Raw genomic sequence first — 25,123 nt, forward strand, 5'->3', positions numbered from 1 at the left:
AAGTATCAAGTTTGCAGAGTAACTGTCATGTATAGCACTGAAATGTATATATTCAGGAGTTTGAAATTATCTCATGCAAATAAAGCCAAACAGTAATAAAGTAAAAGATTTAGCAAAGAATCAAGCCAGCCAATGAAGCTAGCCATCAGTAAAGCTGTAAAAGTGGCAGATAACAAAATAAGAAATATCTAAGTTACAAGGAAACATTAGCATTTGACAGAATAAAGGAGGCTTAAAAAGTTAGAAATTATAATACAACTGTAATGAGTTGCTCAGATCCGTAAATTTAATACCAGTTGCTGGCCTGGAACCACTGATCTTCTTTTTCATTCTGTCCTCAGTGGGGTAATACTCCTGCAAGCCCCTAGAGAAGTTCACATCTCAGGGACTTGCCTACAGTTGGCAAATTATTTATTTTTCTCTTTTAATTCAACAACCTAAGGGGAGGATGCTGAATGGTACGGGCACAAAGAAACACATTTGTTCAGAAGAAATAAACTTGTGACAAAACAGTGACTCTGCTAAACCATGGGCCGACACCCATATGCAGCCAAGCCCTGTGTGTGAGTCTGGCAGTGTCTATTCACAGCTCGTCTGCAGATGAAGCATTGGATTTGATAGGTCATGCAAGTTAACACCTCTCAATGCTGTATTCTGCTGCCTCCAACAAGCACAAGCTGTCGGGGACTTACTCAGAAGAAAATACATGGAGATACCATTTCCCCAGGGATTTCTGCATGGAGGAGGTCCTTTTACTGTGCTCACGAACCAGGTATTGAGGCTGAGTAAAATATAGAAGTGCCGCCACATGGGCAGAGAAAGGAGGTTTGATTGATTCCTTTTAAATTAATTATATACTTTCTCTCTAGTACAGTTCTAGTACAGTTCCCTGCTTAAGCTACCAAATTTTATTCCTCAAATGCACACTTCAGTCTGATCCCTATATAAAATTGAGAGGTAAAGTTTTGCTCTCAGAGTTATACTCTCTTTGCTTTGGTATTATTGATGCTGGGTGGTGGTGGTGACCTGTGAGAGCTCCTGTGGACTGAGACAGGGTGAGCTCATGAGAAAGGTGGAATTCAGGGTGACACATGGAGTGTCAACACACTCATTGACTGTGAGGGAGGGGAAGGAACAGGGGCAAAATGAGCACAACAGCTTTTTAAATGATGTACTGAATTCACTTTGCTAAGATGCCCATTTTCCAGCAATAAAGACAAGCAAGCTAAGTCAGAGAAAAATGTTTTCAAGAAAGAAGGCCCAGCTTAGCACTGAGAAAAGAGATTTTCATAATAATTTTTAGACAGTCCTACCCATATCTCCTGTAAGTAGAATCAGTCAGGTCTCACAGTGACTCCTTAGTTTACTTTTAATTAGGCCTGAGTAGGTAAAAACAGTAAATGAGCTTACATTCAAAATAACCTTTGATGGACACAGGAGTCCCACAGGAGTAACAGCAGAGTGTTACAAAGGGGTGAGATTTTAAAAGATGGGCACGGCATTTTGTCACATGGCATCAGTTACAAATCTGGGAATAAGGATAGCTAGAATAAATAAGGTAGATTATTGGAGATACATCTTCTTGACAGTACTTTATTTTTCTTAGTCTGTGTATTTTTATCACCTCTACACAATTTTTAATGCCAGCTAGCATTTGTTTGCACTGTACAAATTCACTCTACACAACACTTTGTATTTTCCTACTGGAATTCCAATAACTTACAGAAATAAACTTTTCTTCTTAAACTATTAAATCTCATCCAATTAATTTTTGTCTTCTCTCCAGTCTTTCTGAATTTCTGCTGTTCATCCAATATTCAACTTCCTCTCCAAACTGGTAATTAAAAAGATGTTTCTATATCTGTTATGTAAGAAATTCAGTTAAGCATGTAGAGATGAACGTGGTCCTATGGAAATAAATTGTTAAGTAGGTGTATATTAAGCCTTTTACTGATTTGAATTCTGAGAAATGTCCTGAGAATGTGCATTAATGATTTACAAATATATGAAATGTTTCACTTTGTAATAATTTCCTTTTAAATTTGTAAGTGAGAAGATTATTAATTAACTTTAAATGCTGCTTATTAATGTTAATGTTATTTGGCAAATACTCCTCTTCTTGGTAATTCATTTTCTCTTTAATGTACTGTCAGGACCTCATAAAATTTCAGAGTATTTTAAGATTTTGATAGGTTGCTCAGCAACATATGAAATTAAGTTAAGTTTAAATCTCCATGGCAAGTATCTGTGAATAGCATTTCTTACGATGGGACATAAATCTCAATCATCTTTCATCGATTTTCCTACTTACATGCCTGATAACCAGAATGTAAAGTAATTTCACGATTATAAGCCGCACTGAGTATAAGTCGCACTTCCAGGTGTCAGCAACTTTTCATTCTTTGTCCATACATAAGCCACACCTGATTATAAGCCGCACATTACAATACAGAATGTGATAAAAGGTATCTATTCTATCACCATCTGTTGAGGGTGGGGGCAGTGATCCTTATCTCAACGGCAGATATTCTCTAATGGGCCATCCATTGAAACCAGGCGGGGCATTGTTCTTTATCTTTTCACAACCCATCCTTCCTCCAGCAAGTCATTTTCTGCTAATGGCCCATTGAGTCCCCCTGTGGGACTGATAAAATTACTTCATCCCATTGGAAGTTGCTCCAGCCAGGGGAAGAGCCCAACATTTCTTACCAAGATAAAAACAGAGGTTTTGGGACACTAAGGGAGCCCCTTTCTCCACTGGACTCCAGAGGAAAACCGGATTTCTCCACATCACCACTGGACCTCCAGAGGGAAACTGCACCTTCTACAGGAGCACTGCTTCAACTGAATCACATCTGTCACTGCAGGAGGACTGCAACCACCATTTAATTGAACTGCTACCAACACCCTGCCTGATGGGGTGTCAGGTTGTACTCTGATTTTGTCAGGGTTTGGAGTTTGTTTCTTTGTAGTACTGTATTTCTATTTTAATTTCCCTAGTAAAGAACTGTTATTCCTAATTCCCATATTTTTGCCGAAAGTCCCTTGATTTCAAAATTATAATAATTTGGAGGGAGGGGGTTTACATTCTCCATTTCAAAGAGAAGCTCCTGTCTTTCTCAGCAGACACCTGTCCTCCAAACTAAAACAGCAACTTTTTGTTCTTTGTCCATATATAAGCCGCACCTGATTATAAGCCGCACTTCCGGGTTCGGACCAAAATTTTAGTCAAAATGGTGCGGCTTATAATCATGAAATTACTGGTATTTCAAAGTCACAAATGCAAGCAACTGAAATCTTTTCTTTAAACATATGTTTTGTCTCTTCTGTTTAATTCAGCTCAGAGTTGAGCTCTTCACATAAAGGCATGTCTTGAATTACCTTGTCAGGAGCCCTCTATGGGTGCAAAGCCCTCTACACATGCTTCTGTGCTTCCAGTAGCAAATCAGTCATCACCAGCTCCATAAAGGCAAAGTGAGTGATCTTCCTTTAGTGAGTCTTGTTGGGTTTGTCTTTCAAATATAAGACCTGTTGTTGTGGGAATTACAATAATTTCACGATTATAACCCGCACGCTTTTGACTAAAATTTTGGTCCCAACATGGAAGTGCAGCTTATACTCCGGAGCGTCCAATATATGGACGAAGTTCTGAAATTTGCCAACCCGAAAGTGTGAGCCGCAGGCCGAGCCGAGCTTGCGAATTGAGCACCTGTCAGTAAACCCCGCGATCGTGCAATTGTAACAAATTGGTTACTGTGTTGCACGGTGTGGGGAGGCGGGCTCCCGTCAGCAGCACGGGGGAAGGCGGGCTGGGCTCACTCCCACTGGCACCACGGGGGAAGGTGGGGTCCCGTCGGCACCGCGGGGGGGAGTGGAGCTCACAAATTGAGCACCTGCCAGTAAAACCCGCAATCACGTGATTGTTATAAATTGGTTACTTTGTTGCGAAAGCATCCTCACTGCGAACAAAAGTGCAGTTTATAATCTGGTGTGGCTTATATATGGACAAAGAACAAAAAGTTGCCGACACCCAGAAGTGCGGCTTATAATCATGTGCAGCTTATACTTGTGAAATTACTCTGCTTTGCCTTTGAGGCCCTGGTTAGCAGCTAACCTTTGTGGCAAGCAGCTAACAATCTTTTAGCTACATTTGATACCATTTTTACTGCTTAGAGAAAGTGCTTACCAGGAAGACATTTGTAAACCCCATACTTAGATCTACTCATTTCCACCATTGCTACAAAGCATAGCTGGGTTTGGATTAGAATCTAAGTGATCTCAGGGGATGATAAGAGCATGGTAGTGGTGTGGCTTGGCTAGATGAAGAGATATTCCTCCTCTAACTTCACCCATCAGCCATGGTCAAGCTTAGCCTCTGCCTACAAATGATTGCATCACGTTAGATGTTTTAGATTCTTTGCCTCCTGCAATGATGTGACAGTACTCCCTAGGGAAGACAATCTTTTACTATTATTAGTCAGAGCCTTGACCCTGAAACTTCTGCTGTCAGCCTCAATGATGCACAGGAAAATGGTGCCATGCTGCTGTCCTCTGTGAAGACGAGGCAATCAAACACGTTTAAGCTCCTTGAAAGAAAAGGTACCCTTACACAGACTCTGTGGCCCATAAAAGGAATTACAAAGTCCATCTGAGATGTAATGAAAAACTGAATTAATGAGTTTGTATCCTTCAGTGAGTCCTGCTTTGCTGATTTCTACAGATGCCAACATGGCACTTTTGATAGACTCCAAGTAAAACATTCAATGAATGGCCCCGCCTTCATGTTCAAAGCGTCATGAATATAAAACTGGCATTTCAGGTTTGATGTGTCTTGCAGATTTTTAACCCCAAGAAATATTCAGAAATACAGGACTGACTGCCCTTTACTGTGTAGGTGAAACAGCAATGGTTTCCTTGGGATCTTATGGGACTGAAGAAAGTCCTTTGGAGTAGTTTCTTAACAGCAGGTTCCTGTTAACACAGAGCAACATGGGACTGCTCCCCCATGACTTCAGTATATAACCAGGCTGGGTAAACACAATTATAGTGCAGAAAAAAAACCAAACCAAACCAAAACAGAACAAATCTTCAATGACTGAAACAAGTCAACAAACCTGCTAGGGACCAAAAAACCAAATCAGCCCAGCAGCCCCACTATCTCAAACTGATTTCTCAGCAAAAGATTTCAGGAGATGATGTTTCCACAGTGATTTCCAAGGGAAAACCAGGATTTATTGTCATTGCTCCTACTAAAGTTTTCAGAGACAAAATGTTCAAAATTAGTCATCACTTTCAAAGGGTAATAAAGCTGCATTTTTTCCTCGGAAATCCTGCTGGCTGCTAGTGTTGACACAAAATTCACTCTTGACTGGGCTCCTGAATGCTCAGCAAGCTCAGCAGGGTGGTGTAATTTTGTTTATTTATGAGTGTGGAAAGTTTCCTGCTGTAACAGCTACCACATTTAAATTATCTTGGCAAGTGCGAGGGCATACAGGATACATTCTGAAGAAGGACCATGTGATTGCCTGGCAGGTAATTTCTTTTTCTTTTAAAGCCTAAAACACATCTTTTCAGCCTCTGCTAAGTGTTACTATTTCTGAGGATATTTGAAGCAGGTAAAATGGTAGGAGTGCTAAAAATGAGATAAACAAGGAGTCCAAAAAAAAGCATCACATTGACCTTGAGGCAGAATACTGAGGGCTCTCCAGGCAGTTTTTTCTTCCTTCTTCATGGCAGACAAATATATTACTTAGAATTTCTGCAAGGTATTGTAAAAGTCAGAGCATTTTAGCCTCTAAGAAAGCCAAAGAGGAAGTCTTTTGAAATTTAAGGAGCATTTTCATGGATCCATACTAAGTCTACAGTCCTTTAAATGTACCTGAATTGACCTTCGGCAGAAGCCAGAATGCCTTTCATACCAAGCATATATAAATGCAACACCTAGTTATGACAGGAGTCAGAAAAAAAACAAATCCAAGTTACTCAGAAAGTTCACAGCATTTCAAGTGCTGCTTGCTGAGGCATTCAGTAAGGCTGTGACTGATGGCCCCAGAAAGGACACTAGTGTTTTCATTCAGCATTACTAGTGCAAAAGCACCAGGTAGTGGATTCTACAATGAACACTTCTTTGTCTTTGTCTCACGTTTTAATGAATTCTTTGCACTTCTCCTGTTTTCCAGGCAAGAAGTCAAAGGATTTTGTATGGGATTGCATGTGGGATGTATACGTGTAGTTGCTATGGAAGCTACAAAGGTTTCATGCTTTGTCTTACTGCAAACATTTGGGGTTGGTTTTCCCCCTTCCCTATTTCACTCTTCAGCACACTACTTAGCACCTCAGAAGAGCAAAGCATAGTCATATAATTTTCACAATCAACTGATGCCCACGGCAAATCCAGCAAGTTAAATGCACAGTGCTTCTGGGCAGACCAAACATCCTAAACACCCACTCCACCTTGCTGTCTCTTTTCCGAACATACCAGAGGAAAGGGTGATTTCTGCAGTGCTTTGGGAGCCCTTGTCCCTCAACGGTGCTATTTGAATTGATGGAGGAGTTGTGAGTCCCTCTCCTAACTGTACCCTTTCTGGCCAATGCTTCTTATCGAGTGCCTGCCCAGAGGTGGACTCTGTGGCATTCATCCTGGCAGCTTGTAGCTTCAAAACATGAAGTCCACATTTTTATACCACCCAGCATCTCTCGGCAGCTCATGCTGACCATGACTTGGCTATTTCATATGATTATGATGGAAACTCCAATCAGCAAATAATGAATGTGTTGATTTCAAAGTCCATCTAAGGCAGTGTATGGTGCATTGATCACTTGTGATTTTGGGAAGAAATTAGCTAGCAAAATTGCTTTAAAACCCTACACTGTGAATGCCACCCATATCTCAAAATAATTTGATTTTCAAATTTACCCTAGACATCTTATGCAAAGGAGAGCTTCAAAATCATGTTTCTCCACCTCAGATTGAGAATTAAACTGCAAATGCTTTGTGTAAGCCAGCTAGTTCCTAGTGTCCCCATTCATTAAGAAAGTGCTATCAGAATTGGGATCCTGCTGGCTACAAACAAATTTACAAACAGATCCAAAAATCCAAAATGTCATCTAAGAACCAATTCATCAGCTGCTGAGATTCAGCCATTTCTGGAACAAATAATGACAATTGCTTCCAGGACCTTCAAGCAAAATCACATTAGACACATAGCAAGAAATACAGCACCAAGTGCAATCAAATGAAAATTACAAATTTCCACAGTGTCAGAACTTGCTCTCAAAGTTATTTAGACTGCTAGAAGTTTTGTCTGCTCTGAGATATTCTTTGATGTGTTGATGAACTATTAAAACCAAGCCAAAATAAAGTTCGTTTGTTAGCATGTCCTAGATATTAGAAATATGATTTATTTTCCCCTGTCAGACTTTTGGGAAGTTTCAAGGTGATACAATTTTGGAGAACAAAAGCAAAAGCCATGAAAAAAGTGAAACTTCTCCATTCCTGCTTTATTTCATTCTGTAGAGTCTCTCAGCAAAAAACATTCCCATCCTGTGAAAAGTAATGTACCATTCACACTTGCTCAGTAAGCAAACATGTTTTATGTAGTTGTGAAGTAATATAATCAGTAATTATGATATTGACATTAGAAAGATACAAGTAGCAGTGTTTGATAACAGCTTGTGAATGGTCTATATGTTGTTCAGTGAGCTCTCACTTACAGTCCTAATAGTCCCTGAAATGAAGGGTAGTTCTCAGGTCATCTGTGTACTATTACTAGTACAGTAATTTCACGACCATAAGGCGCACCCCCCCGGAGTCGGCAAAATTCGCAACTTTGTAGATCAGGTAAGGCACACTGGACTATAAGGTGCACTTTTTTTTTTGCAGCGAGGCTCCGCCCCCAGCTCACCCCACGCGGTTGCTGGCCAAGGCCCCGCCTCAACCCGGCAGCCATTGGCCCCCGGGCCTGCCTCCACCCGGCAGGGGCGGTGCCGCGGGCCCCCTAGCCCACATTCACCCGGCAGCCATGGGCTCCCAGGACTGCCTGGACCCAGGAAGGGGGGTGCCGCGAGCCCTCTGGGCGGCATTCACCTGGCAGCCATGGGACCCTGGGACTGCCTGGACCCGGAAGGGGGGTGCCGCGGGCCCTCTGGGTGGCATTCACCCAGCAGCCATGGGCCCCCGGGACTGCCTGGACCCGAGAGGGGTGGTGCCGCGGGCCCCGTGGCCCGCCTCCACCCGGCAGGGGCGGTGCCGCGGGCCTCCGGGCCCGCCCCCAGCCAGCTGCCGTGGCACTTCCGGCTCCCCCCACGGCTCACAGCTCACACTTCCAGTTTGGCAAATTTCACAACTTTGCACATCAGATAAGGTGCACCGGACTATAAGGCGCACATCCGGGTTCGAGGGAAAATTTTAGTCAAAAGGGTGCGCCTTATAGTTGTAAAATTACTGTAATTTGTACCAAAAGTCATGTGTTTGTAAGGGCCATTTTCATAACCATTTGTTTATTCATTCATTTATCTTTGCCTCATTAAAAATTAGCATATTAAACATACAAAGTGGAGTTCAGGTTGGTCAATTTTACTTCTGACTTCAACAACTACCAACAATCTGAACATGACAGTGCCCATAATAAATATGCAGTCAACACACAGCCAAGAGATGTTCATCACTAAAAAACAGTGTTTCTCTGTGGAGCTACCTTTTTGCTACAGTCAAAAGCAATTTCTGATGGAATAACCAGAAATCAGTTCCTGATATCAGTTACAACGGTCTAATTTACCTGTCATCAACCCAGTGACTTTTTTGTTTTACCTCACTGTAATGGAGATGAGAGTCCTGACTAAATATTCCATATATATACACCGCACAAACATAATACTACTAGTAAAGTGAGAACAAGACTAACATCTTAATGTGTTTATTTACATTTGTAGCTTGCATGGTAAATGCATTGCAATGATAAGCACTTTTTCTCATGTCCTCCTTTATTTTCACCTTTGTTCTTCGTGAAGGTTATTGATTTCTCCCTTCTTCAAATGCGCTATGATCTGGTAAGTTAAAGGGGATCATTTCAGTGTTAAGGAGTGGATCAGGACACAACCCTGAATAGCAGAAGCAAAGAAATGTGATTTCTGTGTGAGCCTGTTGTTGCACTAGCAGTGTTGCTGTACATGAAGAACCTCAAACATCCTCAGGGCCTGATGTCAAAGGCAGGAGATGTGAAGAAGTGCCTACCTGAAGACAGCGAGGCTCAAAGACCAAAGCACTAGTGGCTTCCTCAGTTCAAATTTTGCTCGTTTGTTCATTAGGTGCCGACCACCAAATATAAAGGCAGCGTACAGAGCTGAAAACAGGAATGATTTCTTCCTGCAAAACAAAACCAAAAAACACCTGTCAAATGTTTAATTAGTATTAGATGCACAGCAGCCACATATGGACATCACTGCTAAGGGCCTGTACGCTTGCTTGAAAGGAAACTCTTTTGGAGACATTCCTGCATCCCAGTTAAGCTTATCATTTCTGTATGAAACTACGTGCCAGCACACACTCAGGGCTGGGTGCAGGCAAAACTGACCCTGGGGAAGTTCTGGAAAAGGACAGACAAATTTGGGTCCCATTCTTCACCAGTTTCAGAACAGTGAGGAATAGAGTAGATATCGCAGACCCCAGACACACTTCTGCAAGCAAAACATGGCTGATACTTGAACCAACTGATCACATTTGCGCCTCATTTATCTTTTTTACACAAATTTTTGTTTCCTGCAGGATCCTCCCTAAGTGGCAATTTAGTTTCCCATTCTTTCCCCTGAAAAGACACTTAAAGATCATGAGGACTGCAACACACCATGATGAGCCTCACAAGAAGCAGAGAATCAGCAAGGAGAGGTCAGTAGCCCCATTAAGCAGCAGGACCGTTCTTGTTGGTATTTCCCTGTGTCATTGCCCTGCCCGTGAGTGCTGGTTCAGGAAATCCAGTGCATTTGCTAAAAGGTCAAGCAGGGCTCTCTTAAGCAACTTCAATTATACTCTTCAAATTGCTAATTTTATTTTTAAATTGCCTGATAGTAGTCCAACTCAGCAATAATAACCAAGTATTTGAACTCTACTACTATAACTCATTGTAAATCAACCATTAGAGGTCAAAAATAGACTCAGCCTGGAACTCCTTCCCACACAGCACAATATAACACTGACTAAGGCTTAATAATGTACACCATTAATGGTGGCCTAACTGGAAGGGCATCTATTCAAGAATAGAATTTTCTCTACATAATTTATTACTACATTCACAAATACAGGGTGGAGTATGGTTTTGAACTTGGAGGTTCTGGTTCCTATTGCACACCAAGAAAGAATGACAAATCCTCTCAAGAAAGGTAACTACTTCATTAATGTAACAGAAAAGACAACAGCAGGCTACAAGACCTTTATTTCCTTCTGACACTGGAATCCTGAGGGCAGTAGTGGCAGACAGGCCTATGATCAGGTATTGGCACATTGCCCAGGCTTCCCATTGGGATAGAGGCTCACCCATACTGATGTCTTCAGACATTTCAGAGGATTTTCAACTGGATTTTTAAATGACACTATGTTGTTTCACCTCAAGATAAAGACAAGAATATGCTATGGTGACACTACTGGTACCTAGTAGATGCCACCTCTGGGCTCTTCCATTGTGACTGGCCAGCTGAGGTTACCCTGTGCCAAGGAATCTGTCCAGCACAGCACAGCTCTGAGGGACAAGCAGTGTGGTGCAGCACAGCGTGTGCCTGCATCTCCTCAAGGCAGCTGGTAAGGGATCACGAAGCCCTTGATGGCCAAGGGTCTTCCTGGAAGGTTCAGAAAAACTAAGAAAAGCTGTAGCACATCTGACTGGAAATAAAAAGAAAGCACATGCAACTTTCAATCAAAAGAAATAAATTGAATTTTATATAAGTGTGAAAGTTAAGTAAAAACTAACTCCAGATGCATATCAAGTATGCATTTTGCAGCATGCCATTTTCTGCCCACTGAGAAACTCTCTTTCTACTGATGTATTTATAGCTCTGTGTTGTAAAACATGGGTAATTGCATGAAAATACACCTGATGCTCTGAGGAAGGAGGAACCAGTGCCTGTAATCCACTGGATTTCCATGCTGGCAAAAGCCCCAGGAAGCCCAGGACAACCACAGAGCCAGCACCCTCTCACCTTGTGCATTGAGATGATTTAATTGCCATGGCAATGGTTATCACAACTAGCTTTCGAAAATCACAAAGCTTCAGCCCTTACTCATATCATACTGAAAAAAGCATTTATTTTACTTCACTGGTCAGGGAAGGGACAGAATCACCAATCTGAATGCATGACTGCACTTTAACTTGGCTGGAGATCAGTAAATATTTGTCGACCAGTCTGGGTAATGATGAACCACCTCAAGTTTGCTCATACTGAACCACCTAACTGTTTACACAAGATTTATGGGTTAAAAGATAGAAGCAGGCTCTTACTGTAAATCTGGACTGCAGTCCCATCTCCTTCCCTCTGCAGCCTTTTCAGCAGCAGTGTGAAGCACAGCACACAGCTGCTCTGGGCATGGGTAAGGTCTATCTTGCACTGATCCATGCATGGATCTCCAAAGCAACTGAGAGTAGTGCAGAATGGCATCCCAAGTAGTGCAGGGGAAAAGACTGCAACGCAGTGCTGCCATGTAGCTGCCATGCACAGCACAGGCCATGGAGGTTGGCAGGGGAGGATGACAGGATTCAAGAGCAGTAGCTAGAGACACTTCACAAGAAGGCAAGCTGGAAACAATCAGTTCTAGATCAAATACAGTTGAGACTTCAAAATAATGATTCAACTTCAGTTCCAGTTAAAGACAAAAAAAGCAGTCTGAATGAGTTTGCAGTTCAGGTCTATGTTCTGTCTGTCTCCACTTCTTCCTGAGCCAGATAATCTATATATTTATATCAAGTAACATTTCATTTTGCTTCTTATGACTGGAACTATATTTTGTGAGTTCAATCAATTTATTGAGGTCAATAGTTACAGTAATTAGAACAGATAAATTTTTAGGTCTCTTTAGAGCTTTGTAATGAGTATAGCATTATTTACAATGATGGTAAATGGTACTTCCAGAGTATGCAGCAGTGGCAGCTTCATAGTAGCAGTGGCAGACATGGCAAGATTTGACTGCACACGTGATGTAAACTGCAGAGAGCAGCTGTAAGCAGTTTCTGACAAGGAGGGACACAGTAGTATTATCTCCCATCAGAGGTAAACACAACACTGAATAATGATTAGGCTGAACTTGAAATCATCGACTGTTTTGATGCCTCCTACTTTTTGCACCCAAAGGACTTTGAACTTTCACCATTTTTTCAGCCTAACAATGGTTAAAAGAACCGGGCAGGCCAGGTGATAGAATTACAAAGGGGTTGCAGAGGTATGTACTCTTAAGATAATCTGATAAACTCCATTAGACTGGTATTAACCAGTTTCCTACCAGTGTTTTTATGATGGATTTTCCCAAAGGTTCATACTACAGTCTGGTCCTGGGCTAGTGACACAAAGCAATGGCAGTCTGACAGAATTCAACTAGGTCTAATACAATTTTAGCCAAAGGAAGGTAATATTGAACAAGCATTTTGAAAGACAAAGGGTTTGGAGCTGCTCTGGAGTGATGCAACTTTTCAATACTATTACCTGAAGTGAAACTAAATAGAGAAGAATGATGACAAAAAAAATTAACCTTCAAACTAAAAAAAAAAAAAAATCCCTCAAAGTAAGCCAGTAACAGACTTGCATCCAATAATTTAAATGTTAGCACATTCATATGTTTGTCTTCAGTTCTGTTCTGCAGGGTAACACAGTAGACTTAAAGATGGGGCTGCCAAATCCTCCACATTTTTCTGGCATTTCTGTTTCTCACAGTTGTCTCCCACCTTCCTACATTTTCAGATTTTCAGGACTAAGTACTATCGCTACTGAATACAACTCCATGTTCCTCTGACAAAAGTTGCCAGCTCTTTGCCCTTTTATAGGTTTCCGGAGAACATATTAAAAGCTGTATTTGGTCTTACAAGAGAGAGAGGCAAGAGGGGCTACAGGCTGAAGATGTGAGACAGATCTTCCAGGACAGTAGCAGAGAGATGGCTGTGTCATGAGGCAAAGGGAGAGGAAGAAGCTGGGAGACATGATGGGAGAAAGAGAAGAGAAAGGATTAATAGTAAGTGTGGCAGCAAATGATGGGAGCTGGTAGCCATGAGATGGACATACAGCTGGGACAGCACGGAAGGCAAGAAAGCTTGAAGTCCTTTCTGTGCTGGAACCCGTGGAAGAATGCTTCCTGCATCCATGGGCACACCTATGGCAGAGGAACAGAGATAGGAAAGAGGAAAAGTATAGCTGAGAAGAGAGAGGCAGAAACTGAGAATGAGAAAGGAATACAGCAACAAAGCTTCTCCTCATTTCCAGCCAGGGAGTCCCATGCAGGAAAGTCCACTCAGGCACCATGGAGTGCTGTGGTGAGCTAGAAAGTTCGCTCAGAAGACGTCGTTATGCACGAGGAGTTAGACCCCGCCCTCTCCATGGCGTTAGCCAATCACAGCTGTATCGAAGTTACTTAAGCCCGTGTTTGCCGAGCAATAAATGCATTTCACTGTCGACTGCATCAGTGTAGCGAGTGATTTGTCCGGCGACTGGGATTGTAAAAGTGTATGTGTGTGTGTTCGCCGTGGCCTGCTCTAACCAGGTCGCCACTTGCCTTTGTTTCCCCCCAACGAAGGCAACATAGTGGTGCCGAAACCCGGGATCGCCCCCAGGTGTTCGGGTGAGGGAATAGCCCCCGATACACACGGCTGAGGGCGGTCCGGGTGACGGGACTCGTGCTGGAGGAGGTGGGCGGTCGAGGCAGCTGGATCTGACCCCGACGGTGAGGACGCTCACGTACCGCCAAGAAATGGATGCGCTTGGCAAGGTAGTTCCCCAATTGCATAGGCAATGTGGCATCCAATGCAAATTAAGGGATTTTGATTACGTAATCATGCAGTTGTTAAAATCGAGGGCGATAGACCGTACCACAGACACCCTGCATTCAGGGTGCTGGAGGGAGTGTACTAACGCCTGCACTAACAACGTGATTGTCTCCAGCTCTGGTAAACGTTTGGAGAGCTGGGGAGGAGTTGTGAGGACTCTGGAGGGAGCGTGGTTAAAACGGGAAACTTGGAGAATGGCCCGAGGCTGTTTAAAAATCACACCGAAAGTGGAGGTGGCCGCCACTCAGTCTGTGTCTGGTGATCATGCAGGGTCGAAAACTGACAACCGCTCGAGGCCCCAGTCCCTTATCTCAACCCCCAATCCAGCTACTAATCGGTCGCCAGACTGCAAGAAAATGTGTGAGCCTCAGGGCATCTTTAAAGAGGCGAGCCCTGAAGAAGTTTTTAAAAAAAAAAAAAAAAAAAAAAAAAAAAAACACCGCTGCTCTACGCGTCACAAGATGGCGCCGAGCCTGAGGGCGAGGGGCGGGGCCAAGAGCTTTCTCGCGCCTCACACACGGGCAGTGACGAACATGAGGGGCCATGGCGGGGCCGCGGGTGGAGGCTGTGGAAGCGCTGCTGCGGGAGCTGCTGAGGGAAGAGGCGCCGTCCCGCATTGCCGCCCTCGCCGAGGAGCTGTTCCAGGCGGCGGAGGGCATCTCTGAAGAGGATGGGAAGGTGGCGGAGGGAGAGCCCCCCGCTCCCAGCCCGTCGGGAGGAACGGGGGATGCCTCACACCCCACAGCCCTGGCCCAGGTTGGTGCCGCAGCTCCGTAAACACGAGCTGCTGCTGCTTCCCACCCTTCGCGGTGAAGCCAAACCTGTAGCACTACTGAAACGTAAAGAAAAGAATTAATTTCTTCATCGTTCGCCCCAATAGCGTGGAAGTTCAAAATAAAGTGGGCAATGTTATTTTTAAAAGCCAAAAAAAAAAAAAAAAAAAACAAAAAAACCACAGGGAAAAGAAGCGGGGAGAAAGACAGGAGATTTGCCCCAAGGCATCTGGGCATCGAACCAGCCAGTCACAGAAGAAGAACATCTAGCTCCCATCCACGCAGCAGTCCCTCCATCAGCTTCTTCTCGCGCCAGGACTGCGGGCACTCCTCCTGGAGGGGCACCGGGTCCCCATCCAGCAGTCCAGGCAGGAGCGTGCCCACACATGCAAGAATTCCTCTGCCAGCACCCTGGTGCGCGGACTCAGCTGCAGGTAACAAGCAAGAGGAGACATGGCAGAAACAGCTGAAGAACATTCTGATATTCCAGCTGTTGTTCCTTTATCGGAGTGTGAAGCAGCAGAACAGGAAAAGATGGAAGCCCAACGAGTGAAAGATGCTGAAGCAATGAGAGAACAAACCTCAGAGGAAGAGAAAGAAATTCAGAAAGTAGCCGAACTGAGTGTTACTGCGGAGGATGCACTGCTAAGACAGTGCCAGAGACTAGAAAGAATGTGAGTGATGACACCACAGCAAGTGAACTGGAGCTAACCTCTGAAGCAGTGACTGCTCTGGAGACAGCAGAAGCTTCCTGCGCTAAAGAGACGATGGAAGCTAGTTGTAACAGGCAGAGAGTACGCGGCAGTAAAAAAAATGATGATGTCATCAAGTGGTGCCCATTAAAATCCATAAAGCCCGTGCTGTCTAACAAAACCAATGAAACTAACGAAATCTCTTGAGTTTCTTTTGACAGGTTCACTGCCGTGATCCATCTTGTCAGCCTCGCGTTCCATCTTCGTGCTTCGGTGTTCTGTCGTTGCCAAACCTGCTTCATCAGCCAAGCAAAGAACTCGAAGACAAGTTCCAATGTCACGGCCAAATGCTCCGACAATGAAATCAGTTCGATTCCCCTGTTTACCCAACAGCCCTGTTTACCACCCATGTGTTCACCCTAGTGGGACTAGTTGCAGTTGTTGTACCCGTGTTAATGTTCGGTTCCCGTTTCATTGTTGGACTAGATAAGTTATAACCAAGTTGCGATTGCATTTAGACATTTAAAATAGTTCGTGTGTTGTTACTAATATGTTTCACGAGTTGTTACTAACATCAGTTTAGCGCAGCTGCGAAGGCTTAATCGGTCATGGAGAGGGGGGAAATGTGGTGAGCTAGAAAGTTCACTCAGAAGACGTCGTTATGCACGAGGAGTTAGACCCCGCCCTCTCCATGGCGTTAGCCAATCACAGCTGTATCGAAGTTACTTAAGCCCGTGTTTGCCGAGAAATAAACGCATTTCACCATCGACTGCATCAGTGTAGCGCGTGATTTGTCCGGCGACTGGGATTGTAAAAGTGTATGTGTGTGTGTTCGCCGTGGCCTGCTCTAACCAGGTCGCCACTTGCCTTCATTTCCCCCCAACGAAGGCAACAGAGTGCCAAGAAGAGATCAGCCACCCAAGCCTCATGCAGGAAAACACAATACTGGGAAGGGGCAGCAAATACTCCAAAGGGGAAAGCAGTGGTAAACAAATAGCTGAGGAGTAAGGAATCCTGACTTTCCCAGAAGCACTTATTTATAAAATGCTGAAAATATAAGAATTACCATAGCATTCTAAAATTAGGGGCCAAAGCCTGAGGGTGAGCCTCATGTGCAGCAGTGTGAAACAGCCCCCCATCTCTGATGCAAAGTGAAATAGCCTTGAATATTGCAGTACTGCTGAAGAAGGTGCTTTCAAGCCCAGATGCACTGTTGCCATTTTTTCCCCTGAAAATAGCAGACTGATTCATTATTGTAGAGTTCTCTGATGTTAATGAGTAAACTGAAACAGATATACAGTAATTTCACGACTATAAGGCGCACCCTTTTGACTAAAATTTTCCCTCGAACCCGGAAGTGCGCCTTATAGTCCGGAGCGCCTTATCTGATGTACAAAGCGGCGAAATTTGACAAACCGGAAGTGTGAGCTGAGAGCCGTGGGGGGAGCCGGAAGTGCCACAGCAGCCGGCTGGGGGCGGGCCCGGAGGCCCGCGGCACTGCCCCTGCCGGGTAGAGGCGGGCCAGGGGGCCCGAGGTACCGCCCCTCTCCGGTCCAGGCAGTCCCGGGGCCCCATGGCTGCTGGGTGAATGTGGGCTAGGGGGGCCGCGGCACGCGCCTTCCTGGGTCCAGGCAGTCCCGGGAGCCTACGGCTGCCGGGTGAATGTGGGCTAGGGGGGCCACAGCACCCCCCTTCCCGGGTGGAAACAGTCCCGGGAGCCCATGGCTACCGCGTGAATGTGGGCTAGGAGGGCTGTGGCACCCCCCTTCCCGGGTGGAAGCAGTCCTGGGGAGCCATGGCTGCTGGATGAAGGCGGGCTAGGGGGGCCGCGGCACCCCTGCTCCTGGGGCCAGGCAGCCCCGGGAGCCCACGGCTGCCGGATGAAGGTGGGCTAGGGGGCCCGCGGCACCCCTACTCCTGGGTCCAGGGAGCCCACGGCTGCCGGATGAAGGCGGGCTAGGGAGCCCGCGGCACCCCCGCTCCTGGGCCCATGGCCGCCAGGTCCAGGGTGGCTCGCGGCACCGCCCCTACTGGGTGGAGGCGGGCCCGGGGGCCAATGGCTGCCGGGTTGAGGCGGGGCCTCAGCCAGCAACCACACGGGGTGAGCTGGGGGCGGGGCCTCGCTGCAAAAAAAAAGTGCGCCTTATAGTCTGGTGCGCCTTATATGATCTACAAAGTTGCGAATTTTGCCGAATCCGGGGGGTGCGCCTTATATTCTGGTGCACCTTATGGTCGTGAAATTACTGTATATATATATGTGCATGTGTTATAAAGTTGACTATTCCACAGGATTCTACTTTATCATTAAGGAAAGTCCTTCTAGAAATGCCCAAAGGACAACCTTATCACAGATTGTTTAACTATCTTTTATCATGTAATACAGGATTATCTGCACAACAACATTCAGCAGGGGAATAGTAAAATGGTGTTAGCCCCCTCTTTCTACATTCTATAGGAATTTTTAAGCTTTTTAAAATCAAGATGTATTTACTTTGCACACTGAAAGCTCATTTTTCAATTCACTAACACTTCTTCATCTGTTGTAAAGGGAGCACAACAGGTTAAAACCCCACTGCTGTTGCCAGAGCAGAGTGTTGCTGGAAAGTAAACAGGCAGTTTCAGGTTCCTGACATTTTTCTCTTGGCTTTCATCACCATTTTATTGATGCAAAAAAAAAAGAAGATTTACTGAAAAAAAAAGAAATAAAAGAATGTTTGGCTATATGAAATATAAGGGAATTTTCCTAAAGCTTTCTCCCAGCTTTCAACAGAAAATAACAACAATCACTTTGTTTATAATTGAAACTGCTAACTTGAGAGTCTAGCTCAAGTGCTTTAACCTGAACCCATGTGAATCACACACCATACCCATGTCCACAGATCAGCCAGTAGGGCTGGTAGCCTCGGCAAAGTTACTTTCTCTCTGTGCTTATTTAAAAATCACACATTCTGTATAAAAAAGGGTGTGAAAACGCTTCTCAGTCTCTCAGTGTTTCTGCCTCAGAAACACTGTCAAAGCAAACCTTTCTCTCTTGCTTCACAGATAATCTTCACAGAACTGTCAAGAAGAGATTGAATGTGTGGATATGCCAGATCTGTGTGTGAAAATATAATCTGTACTCCTGGCTTAGATTTGAGTTCCTGCAGCTGCTTCCCACTGACCATAGCAGCCTTCATAACAGAGAGAGATGGACACACAGAAGAGGAAGACCTGTCTGATACATGCATGCCAACAGAGTCTGATTTATTCCTATAGCTCAACATCCTTTGACATTTGTATTTAGCATAGCAATGATGACAGTCACACACACATGCAGGTGATTCACTGATGATGGTCTTTGACGTAAAAAGCTATTAGAGAGTAAACACAGATGTATCTCATACCAACCATTTGACCCCTTGATTTCTAAAGCCTGTGTCTCAAAAGGCCTTTCAGCCTCCTTGTGACAGGAACTGTTGGATGTGCAAGTCCGTGCTTCCCCCAAGGCTGGAGCAACTCTCCAGGCATCTCTCTCCTCTCTGAGAGCAAGGAGTCAGGGCCGTGGGAACAGGTATGGGCCAGGGACTGTTATTCCCCTACATGTGCCTTCTCTCTGGGGTACTGTTCCCATCACCCAGTTGATGTCATTACTGCCAGACAGTACTTCTGTCATTGTCCTGAGCCCTTAGCCCACATAAAGGAAAGAAACATGGGGCCAGGAGGCTGCCAGTAGGACTTGCTGTGGGAACTCTCCCAAGCACAACATTGCTGAAAAGGATGGAAAATGAGGAATACTTCCATGTACACTCTTGCTCTGTTAGTGCTAGCGGCTGAGCTGAGGGGCATCTTGAAGCCCAGGTCCCCCCACTGCCCAGGTCAGAGTGCCAAAGGTGAGAACTGCAGGGACAGCAACCTCTGAAGTGCAGAGCAACTGGGTTTTTTTCCTGGTATATCACCAGCTCATTGTCTGCTCTGGTCCAGTGGAGATAGCCCCAGTTCACTATCAGCCGATTTGCATGAGCACTGTCCCAGGGGAACAAAAGGCTGTGCCCACCTGAGCCACTGCCTGCACTGCACTCACTCAGGCCCAGGGGAAGAAAACCACTTCTGTGTTGGCAGGGCAGCCAACAACCCTAAAATTACAGAGAGGAGAAACAAGGGCATGGAAGTGTGGGGGCATGGGGGAAGATGGCTCATGTCCTGCACCTCCCTGATGGTTGCATCTGTTTTGTTGAAGTGTTTGCCAATAATTTGTAACACTCATGTTTGCAAAACATACGTGTTACAGACTATTAGCCACACACTTAAAATGTAGGCAGCTAGGAACAAAAAAAGCAGCAAACTTTTCTTGTTTCCTCTGTGAGTGGGAAAATATAAGAAAAGCATAAGGATGAGAAAACATAGCTAAAATTCAGGAACAACTTTGGGTTTTTGTTCAGATAGAAGGGGCAAACTCAGCTTTGAAGCATAGTCCCTTGTTCTTTAAAAGCCTCATACAGGCTTGATGAAACAGCCCATAAACCTGTGAAAAACTCATTAGTTACAATCCCAAATGTAAGCCATGTCACAAGAGAAAAGAACCTCTCGAACAGAAAGCACTTCAGAAAAAGATCCCAAACAAGTTCTAAAACTTTGGGTTTTGAAACCAAGTTGCCAAAATTATCACTGAAGGAAAATCAGCCTCATCTCTGGCTCTGCCCCTGACTTCTTCCATTCATACTTTGAATGAGTACCCCTCTCTAGGTGGAGATGGCAGGTGAGAGTGTTTGTCATGACAGCAGCCACCCCTGAAGTTTTCACCTGGCACAGACAGCAGTGGAAGTTGCAGCCCAATGGGTTGGGAGACTGGGGTGAGCCACATCATACCCTCCTACCCAGCTGGTATCACAAGTGACTCGGTTCAGCCTAAGTCAAAGCCTGCGTCACCCCATCCTCAGTGCCACCACACACCCCAAGGATGGGCCACATCCCAGGGATGGCATCTGACCCCACTGTTACTGACACTTATCACATGTAACAACCCTTTTTACACAACCTCCTCCAAGATTTACAGTGTGAGGACTAAGAATTTAATCTAGCCCCACAGAAGCCTACTGGAAAAATGATGACCATCCCTATCCCTGTTAAGAGCCTTTGCAGAAGCTCAGTGTAGTCAGAGAAACTCCTTGACCGGGAACCTCTGCTAAATCCATCAAAATCACTCTGACAACATATATAGCTCTTAAGACAAAGATTTGGGGTTATAAAAGGTGACAAATCAGGGTGTCCCAATTCCCCTTGGACCTACCACCTTTTTCCAGGCTTTGCTGAGACTTTCAGGCAGTTGATGGAGAGCTGGTGGAAAGCAGAGAAGCTAATGTAGGTCATAGGCACTGCAGTTTGATGAAAAGCTACAGTACTTTCACTTTTAATTTCATCAATGTAAATGCAAACCTCTGGCTTCCACAGTAAAAACCCGGAGCTAGTAAACACAACTGCAAGAGAACCTGGGGACTACTAGCCCACATCCTTCCCAGTCAAAGTAAATGTTTGTTCCTACCTCTCACCTGAAAGCAGTTAATGAAGATGCTAACAGAGGTATGTCACATAGACATAGCATGAAAATAACTAGATCTCCAACTGCCTTACTCCTTTGATCTGCTTTATCTGACCAAATTAATCAATGATTATGACATTTCGTAATTTTACACTTAAAAGAGTACATCAGCATAAGTCTTTCAGATCCAGGAAGATTCCTGAAGAAACTTAAAATGTTATTTATATAGACAAGTGCTGTTTTTTTAAACTACTTAGTAGATAGATATTTGTTTATCAAACAGGACAAAATACAATTCAAGTAACAGATCAATATAAATCCTTTACTGAAACTGCCTTTGCCCATGTACCTGTGGAAAGCCTCTGCACCACAGGGGCAAGCTCAGGTCCCTCTACCATCGCAAAGGCAATTTGTAAATATTCTGGGAAAGTGTCTGTTGGATCTCAAAAAATATTGAAGTAAAAATAAAAGCAGTCATTCAAGATGAAACATGGCAAATGGAGGAGTTGCAAGCAGTGTGCTATTTTTCTATCTGCCCTGAAAGACATTCCAGCAGACACCGCTCCCTTACAGCCTTCTCCAATACAACCTCAAAAAATGATGTTTCTACAACTGTCAGTGGATTGCAAAACACAAACAAATAAAAACTGTTCTGATTTCCCTGAGGGCACTCTCAGCCAAAATAGACATGCATGATTTTCCTATAGAGCAGAACACAATGTTAGAAAGGACAGCAAAAAGCACAAATAAGACCTTACAGCCAGGGCTTGTTGATCACCTTATAGAACGCATCACCATATAAGTTTTTCAGTGCTGGAAAACATTAAATTATCCTGGAGGAAACTAAACTAAGGGGATGCGTGAAAAGCATAATAATTTACAATACTGTCTAGACAGGACAAGGTTAATTTTGCAGTAGCCAGTAGAGGGCATGGCTTGGACCCAGAGGTTATTCTGTACCACCACAGTCATTGCTGAGGTTGGAGGAAAGGGAGTCTCTTCTGGGGAGAAGGGTTTCCTTTTGGTCAAGTGAGCATAGTAGAGGGAGCTGTCCAGTCCCATGTGCTGCTGAAGGTTTTCTGTGTGAATCCTTCCTTTCCTGTACCCTGTCATTAGTGATGTTGCTGCTACCATTTTTTTCTCATCTCACTGCTCTTTCCATAAATTGTTCTTATCTCAACCCACGGGGCCTCCATTTCTCCTCTGCAGTGGGAGAGTGGCCAGGAGAATGAGTGAGAAGAGCACAGTTTTTCATGGGAATTCTAAATTGGAGCATACCATTCCTAAAACACATCAGATATACACTTACTCCCCTTTTCTTCCCTATCTAAAGACCTAAAACCATATACATGGATGAGAGCAAGCCAGCAATACCATTTGGTGGCCTAGCCTTGATTAAAAGCGGATACTGGTACCCGTGATACTGCAGTAATGGAACTTTGGCATAAAATTTCTTGCTTTCTAATTTTCTGAATGTCCAGGCAACCTGTGGAAGAGAAGGGAGCAAAGGGAACTCAGAAAAATGGACATTTTGGTGGGGAAGCAAATGAAAGAATATCTTTCAGCATCCCCTACTGAAGACAAATCAGGTCATCTTGAGAACAACTGCTCTGACTGGTCCCATAGTACTTTTTGATATATTATGTCAAGGACTGCTTGACATATCTAATAGAATCTTCAAGGACATGTGACCTTTGTCTATGGGTGAGAGAGCAAGTGACAAAGGATGCTAACGGACATGCTGCAGTGAACCTAGACCTAACTCTTGACCAATGGGAAACAGGCAAAATTCAGACAAAAAAATGGGGCAATCTTTTCATAACCTTTTCAATTACCTCTCTAAAACAAGGAGCACTGTCCAACAGCCATTGTCCTTCTTAATCAACTGGCAATCAGGTCAGAACAAAAAGAAAGGTGCTTCAGCAAGGCCCAAAACTTGCAACAGGAAGCAGTTTGGAGTAGCTAGGAGGCAGGTTTACATGCTGCTACCTCCTTCCAGCACAATGCTTTGCCACTTGTCCAACGTGCCCACTGGCAGGGAAGGTAGCATCATCTGATTGTTATCATCACCAAATGGCATTTTCATGAAATCTCACTACTACTTACTTAAGAGTTTCTTGCTTTTCATTCCCAGTGGAGGTTTCAATACCCAGAATAATCTGCTAATAAATTTCCAGGTACTTTCAACCTGTCACATTCCCATGTTATTGACCGCGACCTATAGCTTCTCCATTAAATCCAGAATTGTTTTACTTGAAATCACTCAAGGCAGTATCTTTAAAGCAGACCCTTTCAAATGCAAATCTAAAGGCAAACTGGCCTGAATCCAACTAAAAGTCTTTGAGGAGTATATTAAACATCATGAGAAATACTGCAAGCAATAAACTAGTGGAAATAATTTTCTAATTACTGCCAGAATTTTCAGGATCTTAGGTGGACAAAATTTAAGAAGCAGGATGACATTCCTAAACCTGTATGGAAAAACTGGGACAAAGGAATGTAGCAAAAGCTGTACAATCACCAACACCTGTTCCTCAACTAAATATCGCAGCCCAGCTGTTTTTTGGCCATTTCCTGCAGACTTCCTGCTTGCACTCCTGAACAAGTCCAAAACAATAGGCATGAATCAGCAGGACTGGCACAAAGCAGTACAAAGTACATGGCATTAATGTAGCTTATCTCCATCTTGTCAGCAATATGGTTGTGGCAGCTTGTTCTGGCTTTCCACATCTTCCTACAGCATCATGCTTGGCACACACGCCTCTGTCTCTCTCAACAGGTGGCAGGACCCACTGGGTCTCCCAAAATAAAGAGTCTGAGTCTCTTTTTCCTTCCATCCATGAGGGTTTGACTGCATTCTGCTCCTAGCCACCCCCTCACCTAATTAGATGGGATACTAAACTGCTTAGCTGTATTTCACTTTCCATCAGAGCATAAAAAGACCAGGTTACTAAAGGATTAGGAAGTATAACATTAAAGTGTTATATATACAAAGAGAGATGCCTCTCCTAATCTCTGCTAAATCTTGCTCAGAGGGGACCTGTTAAAAGACAGGAGATGACAAAAGGAAAGAAATCACAGACAAACAAGGCGATGAATCTGGACTAAGGTGGAACTGGCCGCATACCTGACCCAAGAGAAGGAAAAGGAGAATTATAGAGAGCAGCGATTGACATTCAGGCAGACAAATGGAGCAAGCAAGGGCATAAATTATGAATAAATTTTTAAACAATTCACATACATCAACAGCCAGAACTTAATGGCTGTGGTCACGAAGGGACAAAAAGCAGAACCAGATCATAGCAAATGAATAGGTGAGCCTGTTAGCATGACAGTGATACTGCTTCAGATTCTTCTCAAAGGGAAAGCAGAAAACTTAAGTTACATGACCTTGGTTTGTTCTCCAAAGTCACATAACCAAAACTTATTTTACATCTCCTAATATCTTCCATTTGCTGTTCTCTTCTTCATTTGATTGTACACTGCTGTAACTGGTAGATTTTACTCTAATTTCTCTCCATGGCAGGTTTACTAACTTACGCGTGCCCTACAAAGAAGTTAAAAAAAATCTGTTCCAGTCAAAAGCCAGGCTAATACCTACATTAATTTTTGTATTACACAGCTACTATAGGAGAATACTCTTCACTCTCATCACCTATGGTTACCACTTTCCTTTTGCAGGGGTTATAAAGTAAGAAGTAAATCTGCTTCCTGTATCTGCCTACTGTTTATCTCATGTTATGATAGATGACACATGAATCCATTTGCAACAGCATCTCGCTCAAGGTTGCTCTATTCCCTTCGCAAACAGAATACAAGAGTCCTTTGGCCCCTGCGTGCAGGATTTGGTGCTCAAGAGAGGGGGAAGAAAGTGATCTTCCCAAAGACACTGTTTTCTCAGAGGATGCCCTGAGGTGCTCCAGTGCTTTTCAACTCTTGCACCAGAGCCCACCAGCTGAACAGAAGCAATACCCAGGCATTGGTCACCCTCACTGTCCTTGCACCTGGTGGCCCCATCACAAAATCCACATATGCAACTGGGAAATATCTGATGCTTTCTTGCTAAGTATGCACAATCCAAGCACCTACCACACTCTCCAGGGGTGGGGCACTCCAGTTTCTGGGCATTAA

At 44.2% G+C, this 25,123-nt stretch overlaps 1 protein-coding gene across 2 annotated transcripts in view; it reads right to left on the reverse strand.

Moving 5' to 3' along the window:
- ELOVL6 (ELOVL fatty acid elongase 6) overlaps window positions 1-25,123 on the reverse strand; it is an 84,088-nt gene that overhangs the window by 22,656 nt on the left and 36,309 nt on the right. Inside the window, exon 2 of one of the 2 annotated variants that reach the window (XM_033059949.2) lies at window positions 9,233-9,364. The exons of the other annotated variant lie outside the window; for it this stretch is intronic. Coding sequence (XP_032915840.1) covers window positions 9,233-9,364 — 132 coding nt within the window. The remainder of the gene's footprint in view (window positions 1-9,232; window positions 9,365-25,123) is intronic. 2 annotated transcript variants of the gene reach the window in all.

Source organism: Catharus ustulatus, chromosome 5, assembly GCF_009819885.2.
Source record: "Catharus ustulatus isolate bCatUst1 chromosome 5, bCatUst1.pri.v2, whole genome shotgun sequence".
NCBI classification, from domain to species: Eukaryota; Metazoa; Chordata; class Aves; order Passeriformes; family Turdidae; genus Catharus; species Catharus ustulatus.